The following is a 9,712-nucleotide window of genomic DNA, read 5'->3' on the forward strand; positions in this document are numbered from 1 at the left end:
CACACAAAAAAATCTTCATAATTTCAAGATAAGATAGAGATTTCACCAGGGAAAAAGCATGTGGTAGGCACTGTCACTTGGAATCGGTGGTGAAAGAGAGGTGGAGAAGTAGGGGAAAGTGAAAGCCTAAAATAAACCACTGGAATGAGATAAGAGAATGCAGAATTGAGACCAGAGAGAAGGTGAATGGTAAAATGAAGACAACACACACCGGAAGATGAATTGAGAAGCACCAACTCCAAACTGTTCCTTATCTCATTAACTCCAAAAAGCACACAAAAAATGAATTAGCACAGAAAACACACTCTGCAGAAAAAGGAACACTGTTTTTACAGCATGACTGAAATAACGTACAAAGCTATGTAGAAGCACATGCTGAATGGAAAACTCTCTCCAGATTATCTAGCATAAAAAGCAACTGTTTTCAGACAAGAAGTACTAGACTGCCTGATACTGAGACATGAGCTGTCTTAGTTCAGTGCAACCTCATGAGTCTCCGCACTTGTAAAACAGGCAATTGACAACCTGACATAACACAGATAATTAAAAATCGACTCTGTTGAAGAGCTATGTGTTGTTCTGGTGCCAGCTGCTGAATGAGGGAGCCTGTGGGGAAAGAAAAAAAATAGTCCAATAGCACACTGGATACAGCATGTAACAAAAATATTAAAACTGCACAGGGAACCTTATTACAGAATCATTCTGGACACTGATAATATCAAGTTGACTAAAAACTCCAGAACACAACTATTTCTCTGCATGAATCAAGTGTGAAAATATAAATTTTTTTCTACAGTGAAAAGAGCTGTACGTTTTGAAGAAAATTTTTGCTAGTTCCATTAGCCACTATTCATCACCCATTGGAAAGGCACTGCCAGGAAAGAACACAGAAATCCTGTCAAAGTAGCTTGATGCATTTATTTGCTGTGCAACCCAGAGCTCAGCAACACTTGACTTTAGAACAGTATACTGAAGCAGCACATTTTTCCAGGAGGGAAAAGAAAATTCAATATTTATACACCATGCTTATTACTGTGGACTCTGTTACATAAACTCCAAAGATTCATTTACCTTTTTCTGGGGACATGAACCTTAGTGCTGCATAACCTTACTCTGGTAGGCAGCCCGATGGCTTTGCCCTCCCATTCCACCATTTGAATACAGAGTCAGACCAGCATTTATCAGTTTAATTAGTAACATGCTTGACATTTCTTACTTGAATTGCTTTACATGAGCAGTTTTTGGCAGAAAGGGAGGAAAAATTAAACCCAACCCCAAACCCATTTACTTACCCTTTCCCCATAACCAAAAGACTTAAACAGAAATGAACCTGTGTTTGCAAATTCACTTTGACACTCATTTCTTAATCTGTTAGACTGAAGTAAAAAATCTGTTTAATGAAGCTTTTTCTCCCAAATGAGTTTGCACAATTTTAAGAAACCCCCTCACTTCAACAATTCTGATAACATTCCTCTTTTTTTTTTGCTCTTCCCGAGAATAACTGCATTTTATGCAAAAAGACAAACTGCATGCATTGTGCACAAAGCCAGCAGTCATCCTGTAATTTACTTCACTTAACAGGATACATAAAACACAGCAAATAGAGCAATTTATTATTATTATTATTCCCCTGGTCTTCACAGAGACCCTAAAATATCTATAAATTTTAATTGTGGTGAAGTTATAAAAACTAAATTTCAGTAACAGGTTAAAATAGGTACAATTCATCTGATGCATAATTGCAACAGAATGTACAAGGCTGTACTTAGACAAGAGTTGAACAGATTCAGTAAGACGCATCTATTACACAACTGAAAAATCATGAAGAATCACAGGTATTTTAAAATCTAGCCATTACAAATAAAGGCCGTAATGCTACAGAAAAAGATATTAGATCACCCAAAACTCTGGTAGTTCTACCAAAATACAGATACTAATGAAATAGTTCTGTCAACTACTAAAAGACATGTTTTTCATGTCACATGAAAGCTTCAGGCAGGAAAGTGTTCTGCCACTCAAAAACGTTCATCAAATTCTAGTACTAGTCTTTCATATGAAAACATTTTTTTAAAAAAAACCCCAAATTAAATAGTTATACTGTGAACAGTATACGAAATCCCATTGGGTGTGCAGCAGAAAAAAACGATGCTGACAATAGCTAGCATGCACCAGATAGGACTGTAAAAAAGTGCAGTTATTTTTAAAGAATAAGTGTTACAGGATTAGGGAATTATTACCTAGTATTTCAGAAATATTTGTATATTCATGTGTTTCATTGTAGCATGCTTTCCCTAATTGATGCTACTTGCTGAAATATCATTCACATGTGGTGTTCTACGTACTTAAATTCATATCTCCTCAATTAGAAACGCCTCCACATATTTAGTAGATGGAACACTTGCACCAATATGCTGATAAATACAGCTTTCAATGGAAGATGTTCTAATTGATATAATCCATTTTATTTGTTTTTACCTTAGACATCCGAAAGCAACGCTGCTTGTCAGACAGCCAGTACAAGAATATACAGACAAAAAAACCTGACAGTGTCTCCAGTGACTACCAAGACCATCAGAAGACCTATTTGCTATACAGTAGCTCCGTTTCTTCAGACCAAAGCTTCCACAATTACTACTTTTTCTTCACAACTGAAGGCTACTTTAATTTTGGATTTTTTTTTTTTTTTTGAAGTCAGATATATGGTAGCATCAGGTTTAGAAATCTTTACATACACTCATACATATGTATAAAATAATAAAATCTTAACAACAAAGCCCTATAAACTGAGGTTCACCGCTTCTGCACTTAACTTGCCACCACTTAGACTGTGGATCATTGCAATCATATTGGAGTGTTTGTTCAGTTCTTCCTTCTGTAGTTTTACAAGTGCTTCTTTTTCTTCCAAGCGTCCTTCCAACTGAGATTTTTGAACCTCCAGAGAAGATGCCTGCAGGGCGACAAAATGTTGTAATTCCCCCCATTATCACACAATACAATGAAAGCTGAGTGGCCTGGTGGTGAATTTAAGCAAGTAATTAAAAAGCCGTCTTAAAGTTACAGGCTTGTTTCAGAAATACCTTTCTCACCTATATATTTGGTGCCCATGAAGAACTGCAGCTACTGCCACACTTCAAAATGTTAGATACCATGAGAAAGCACCAACCCCATGTTAGCATCGTCCTATTTAAGAAGCAGAAGTGTTCATAGTTCAGCCATCCACATTTCATTTCAAGCCCCACACCAGTAAATATTTACCTAGAACAACAGAAATACTTGCTATATTCTGGATAATATTGCCTGGAAGGATAAGACTTTGCTTACAGGGAATGGAAATACAGCAAAAGCCTTTGCCAGACTGCACACTTCGCATTTGCTGAGCAGTTTGCATGTAAAATGAATCTTTGTGTTGTAAGTTTACAAGGAGCCTTACTTACAGGCAAGTACATATAGGCTGCACTGAAGGATTTAATTTTGTTTTTTTAAGCATTATGCTGTTAACTTGGTATAGCCAAACTGGTCTGTTTTGCAAAAAAGACACTGTTTTTCTTAGAGCTAAAAATAGGTATTTTATTAGATTCTCAAAGATCAGAAAGAAAATCAGATGCATTTTGGTGCATACATATATAGCATACATACCTTAATTCAGGACGTGAGAAAAGGGAGAATGCAAGCCAATCCACATTTTACAGTGGTCAAAACTACTGAAGAGGAATGTGCTACATTCTCTAATGTTGTACTACAGGTTTGGGGTTTTTTTTTTCCCTTCCAAACGTTATGTACTCATACACCATGCCTCATCTTAGACTCATTAGTTGACCCTGACTACTCTTCTCTTAAATTCAGCTACTCAAAACTCAAAAGGTATACAATAAAGTTGAAATAATTTGTTCTTGTCCACTACAGAGGCTGCTCTAGTTTCTTCAGCTACTTTACCACTGAAATATAGCTAAAATTCTGGTCTGTGCAATGCAGGTGCAAATAATTCCTTACCTTGATACTCAGTTCCTTCCTTGCTTGCTCCGTTTTACTTAATTCCTTTCTAAGAGTATCCATAGTTTGTTCCATATCTGTTTTTTCTTTCTGCTGAGCTTTCAGTTTTTCTTCCAGAACTTTTATTTTCTGTTGCAAGGCTTAAGAAAAAGAATAGAATAAAAGATGGGTTGCCAAACTTAGAAAAGAGATACTGCATTGCCTGGGAAACAAGGGTGTTTTTTTTTTTTTAAGACTCAACATGGCTACTAATAATTGAATACTGAGTAATGCCACCTACTGCTAAGTTTTAGTGGTTGCTTCCAATCATTTGCAGTGGAATTAAATTAAGCTCTTGTAATCTGCAATTGCTACAGAAAATAGTTCTAACGGACATACTGTAAAGAGATTCCGAAGGGACATATGATACTGCGCAGACATTCAGTGAAGTTCATTAGTCTCGTAAATCAAGTTTATGTATCCTTTCTAAAAAGATAAAAATCTGAATTTGTTTCATTCATTTGTTAAATTATGTATCCCTGGCTAATTTTAAGACTTACAAGTTACAAAGTAAGATACAGCTGCTTATCTAGAGGCCATAACAACAACATATAGTTAATCTAGTTAGTTCTTTAGGTTCAGTGACCTTTAAGTTAGAGACTTACTTGCTATTTTGCCATCTCTCTCCTGTAGCTGTTGCTGTAATTCTTTTCTGTGATCTTCAGTTTCTGCCAACTGTGCAGCAGTCCTAAAATTGCAGAGAAAGAAAATCTAATGATCAAAGTAAGATATGCCATAATTTCTCTTTCCTAAGAAGCTAGAATGATTTTTGTATTATTCCCAATTGCTGTCAGGAGCTTCAAATCATCAAACATATCAATTTGCAGAGTGTGAGCACAGATTTTATTTACTTTCCTTTCCTCCATGAAATAGTCATGTCCCTTCTCTGATCATGGAGACGTGGTAGAAACTACTGAAAAAGTTCACACCCAGTTCTTAAATACCAGAAATTGTTACTTTTGATTACAGCCACAAAGTATTCAAAATACCATGATAGAACTGAAATTATCATTCAACCCGAGTCAAAATTCACTGCCATTAATGATTAAGAATACTGGGGTTTTCTTAGGCATGCTCCTAAATCGACAATACCATTAGTAAAATCCGCTTCAGTTATTACCCATGCAAGCATGCGTACGCAACAAGATTTCCCCACACCATTCTGAACATCTTCCACATTGTCACACACTCAGCAAAACCGGCCATTTCATAAGGTACTGCCACAGCCCATATACAGGTCAGCTTTACGAGTTAGGATAATGTTTAGCTTCTACAATCACTTAATATATAGGCACTGTCATCTACCAGCATTATAGCTGTAACCAGAGCACTTCACACTCTGTAAAGCTCACTTGCCTTTTCCATTGCTAGCTACCCTAATTTCTAAATTCTGTCTGCCACTTGCCTTGTCTAGATGGCATCTGCTGTCAGTCTTTGTTTATTTATCTACTTCCTAGCTACCAGTTTCTAAGCTGCAACCTCTAGCAAGGGGTGTGGGGAGGGAGTTTATTTCTGTGGTCTCCATTTTATATGGCAGTTCGAGAACATCTATATAATAACTGCTCCCCGACCTGCCTTTAAAAAGAGGCAGCTTTCATCAGAATACCTCCCCAGTTACACTGAGCTGCATGTTGCACCAGTGAAACTAAGTGTCCAAATTTATTCACTATCAAACTAGCGTACCAGTATGAAAATTTTTCCATTTGAATCAGAACTCAAAGCAGTGATCTGGACTGCTCTGATTACTGACAAGGCAAGAGCCTGGAAGGATGAAGTGAACTTTGCAAGCAAAACCAAGAATAGCATTTTATTTTTAAACAATATAAGGCCTGCCTATGAGCGTAATTTAAAGATATCTTCTGCAAAATTAAGTATTAAATAAAATTTCTTAAAGAGAAACCCTATTCCCTCAGTTGCATTGGTGAAAGGTACATCTGACCTCTATTTTAAGCCACAAAGAAGGTAAAAATTTTAATTAGTTCTCAAGAAGACATAAATAATGCTAGTTTTATGACTGAGTGACTATGTTTTATTACACAGACAGAATACTAACCATTAGTATTTCCAATATAATTTTAGATGTATTAGTTTAGTATGGTTTGGGGTTTTTTTTCTGATCTGGTAACATTACAGGGAAAACTTGCAGGCTAGGAGGGAATACATGAAACTCTTTGGGTGATAACAGCATTTAAGAATTCAACAACAACCAAAAAGATACCTCCCCAACCACCAAATGCAGCCAAGTTTTGGGTTATCTTCATTGCCCTTTTTAATTCCTACTGTCACTGAAGTCTGTGGGTATTCCTCCCCCACCCTCAACCAATACAGGAGCAAACAAAATAAACTACCAAAGCACTAGGACAGATTTTCATCTAACATATACACATATAAGGCAACCCTGAAGCATCTTTTGCTTCCTCTAACTCCACTTCTCAGGTGTTACTTAAAGCACAATTGAAAAACTGAGATGAAAGTGCTATTTAGTTTTATTGTTTATCTTTAATTTGCTTTAAAAAGACTGAATTGAACTCACCTGTCATTCTGCTGCTTGAGTGATTCACTTAGTTTCTTCATTGCTTCCATTTGTTTATTTAGTGAATTGCATGTAATCTGTAGATCTTTATGTTGTCTTTCAGTTGTTTCATACCTACGAATCAATTAGAGGGCTATGGTTGAAGTGTGTAAGTGCTTTTGAAAAGCTTTTACTTTAACAGTTCGTCAAAAATACTTGACATTTTCTGTGCAGTCATCCCAGTCAAGCTAAAAGCAAGGAGTTTAGTGGGGGTGGGGTTTGGCTGAGGATTTTTTTGTTGTTAGTTTGTTGTTCATTTGGGTGGGGTTTTTTTCTTTTGTTTTTTAAAAGAACATTCTTGGAGGAATAAAAAAACCCCAAACACCAAGCTAAGCTTCACTGGATCCCCTACATTTCCTTAATTATTAGCAATCAGTAAGCAATCTTCCTCCAGTAGAAAACTCTGAGGAACTGACAAAACATACAGAAGACTTTAGAAACCTGACATGCAAAAACTGTCAATCTATGATCTCCAATTGCCTTGTAATACTGAAAACCAAACATATTGAAGACAATGAAATGTGCATTTAAAACAACTTCGAGGCATCTCATCCTCCAAGCATTGTTTTCCTACTTTCTTACCAAATCTTTTTCCTTCCAAATGTTTTCCTACCAAAAGGAAAATCCTCTCCCTTGATGTCAATTATGGTTATTCTTAAGGAACAGTATATTTAATGTGTCCAGATTGTTTAGAAAGCAAGTTTTTGCTTTATAAGCATACAGCAAGGATCAGAAAGCTGTTTTCTTCCTACTTTGGAGAATTTACAACTGTTAGATACTGGATTGAGGCTGGTTTATTTCACATAAATTAGTCAAATACATGTTCAGAGTGTATGGCTGCATATAATTCAAGTAAAAAAAGGAGGCACTTCCACAATCACCATACTAGATACTTACTCAAGAAACCCCATAATGGACAAAAGTTTTATATGTTTTTTCTTCCCTCAACAGTTCCCTTATCAGCAGCAATATGCATTCAAAATTGTCTAATATAATGCCTGCTCCCATTATTAAGCAAGAAACTTGCTCTCAGCTTCTTTGCCTTGCTGACATCTAGTGACAAGACCAGCTCATGTTGAGTTGAAAATCCAAAGCTTTTAAGTCTTTATTATTCTAATGCATTCTGTATTCATCGTTTCTTTATGTACTTTGTGCCTCACAGGTCCTTCTTTAGCTTAAGATACTAAAGAAATAATGCTTATAAATCAGGACACATGAGGTTCCTCCTTCCTCTCTACCTTACTTTTACCTCATTGCGGTCAAATTTGCTACAGAAGTGATCAGAGATGCAAGCTTCTACCATATGCAGACATACTATTATTGGCTGTTCCTCCAGATTATTTGTGGTGTGTCGTCAAGACAGAATGTAAGATCAAAGAAGCCAGGAGCATGGTATAATACTAACAGAAACTAAGCAGTCAATTCTGTTTCTTAGAGAACAATGCTTCCTTTTATACAAAGTTCATGCTATTTCCTGAACTAGACTTTCAACGTCTACAACTTTAGTCCTCACTTCATTTAACACATTCACTTCTTGAATGACTTAAATCTCATTGACAAACATATAGAAGAAAAAAAAAATGAATTTTTCACTTAAAAACAAAGTAGCATGTAATGCTGCCCTTCTAATGTGCTTTGTCCAGTAAACAGCTTCATCGCTCTTTGAATACAAGGTATTTGCTTAGAGATCTTACACGTCTTACCTCTGAAGCAGATCAACAGAGGATTTTTTCAGTAGTGCATGTTCTTCAGCAACTGTTTGTAATTTCCTGTTGTGTTGAAAGAGCTGTTCAATATCAGTCTGTGCTCTTTCAGATTCTACCTGCTGAGCTTTCAGCAAATCATTAAGTTCTTCATTTTTTCGTTCTGCATCCTTCAACATTGCAGCAAGAGTTCTTGCCTTGGAACGGAATGACATCCCAAACAACAACAAAAAAACCAAAAACCACAAAACCCACTCAATTACAAGCAATTGTTTCACAAGTCACTTTGTAATAGGCATATTTGAGGCCATAGATCTAACACTAAAATGCCATAGCTACATTAAGAAAAGGATTTTTCTCACCTAATATTAACTACAAATTAATTTGTTCATTGCATTCCTTTAGCTCCCCTTTATGCACAGCATGAAGGGAGAGGAAGAAGATGATCCATTTTAGCTATGGATGTACTAATCTGCAGCCTAACTTTTATTACAATCTTTAAAGAATAGAAATGATTCCGAGTTTTCAATGCACAACTTAGATACATACCCCACCAAAGCAAAAAGTTTTATTTTAAAGTTTATCTTTGACAAGTGATTAAAAGGCACAAATAGGAAACAGATCTTATATACCAGAAAATTCTATATAGAGTTCTAGTAAGTGGCTTTATTAATTTTCAAGATTACTACCATTAAATTAACACTAATTGTTCATAAACACTAGTCAATAGAGTAGGTTAGTTTTGTTGACTTCCTATAAGGGAAAGGACATTAAAACTGTTCCAAAGAACAATCCAGAGGAAAACCAGATGTTTATAATTAAAATTAAGATTTCCCAAACTTGCAAGCATAGCTTACAGCTAAGCAGTATACTTGTCACACATGCAATCATAATTGTCTGGGTACCTTTAACTATTACTGAGCCTCATCTCAGAGTCCCAGAAGGAAGTTCCTGCTACCTACCTCAGACTCAGCCTGGGCTCTCTGACATCGGTACTGAGCCATTAGCCTATCGGCCTGAGCCAGAGCTACTGCCTTTGCTTCCAAAAGGTCTTGCAGCTTAGTCTCTTTAGACTGTACAGAAGAAGAACATACTTCATTAACATTTTCTGAATGTACAGGCAGCAACGTATCCATACACATTAGGTTGTACTCACTGCTAATGCTGACAGCTTCTGCTCATAGACATCCATTATGTCAGATATCCTTATGTCAGTGAATGGCTCCTTCATCTGTGGAAACATTTTACAATTACTGCTACTGCAAATCTGTAATTACTTAGATAGGTAATGAGTGCCTAAAGAGCTCAGTAGTTTTGTGAACTCCACCTGTCGACTAGCTTTTTGAGTTCTTATTTTCATATCTGAGACTGTCTGCTCAAATGCAGCCACCTGACTCTTGTGAAAGAA

General features: G+C 36.3%; 1 protein-coding gene across 1 annotated transcript; it reads right to left on the reverse strand.

Moving 5' to 3' along the window:
* Nucleotides 1-2,649: 2,649 nt before the first annotated feature.
* Nucleotides 2,650-9,377, reverse strand: LOC104497452 (protein CIP2A homolog; the record flags this gene model as incomplete). Its single annotated transcript, XM_010140703.1, has 6 exons — nucleotides 2,650-2,947; nucleotides 3,991-4,130; nucleotides 4,635-4,717; nucleotides 6,563-6,676; nucleotides 8,305-8,501; nucleotides 9,267-9,377. Coding segments are annotated over 6 exons (816 nt in total), but the record flags the coding sequence as incomplete, so codon positions are not given.
* Between the last annotated feature and the right edge of the window lie 335 nt (nucleotides 9,378-9,712).

The sequence above is a fragment of the Buceros rhinoceros genome, unplaced genomic scaffold (assembly GCF_000710305.1).
Source record: "Buceros rhinoceros silvestris isolate BGI_N320 unplaced genomic scaffold, ASM71030v1 scaffold19377, whole genome shotgun sequence".
NCBI lineage: Eukaryota > Metazoa > Chordata > Aves > Bucerotiformes > Bucerotidae > Buceros > Buceros rhinoceros.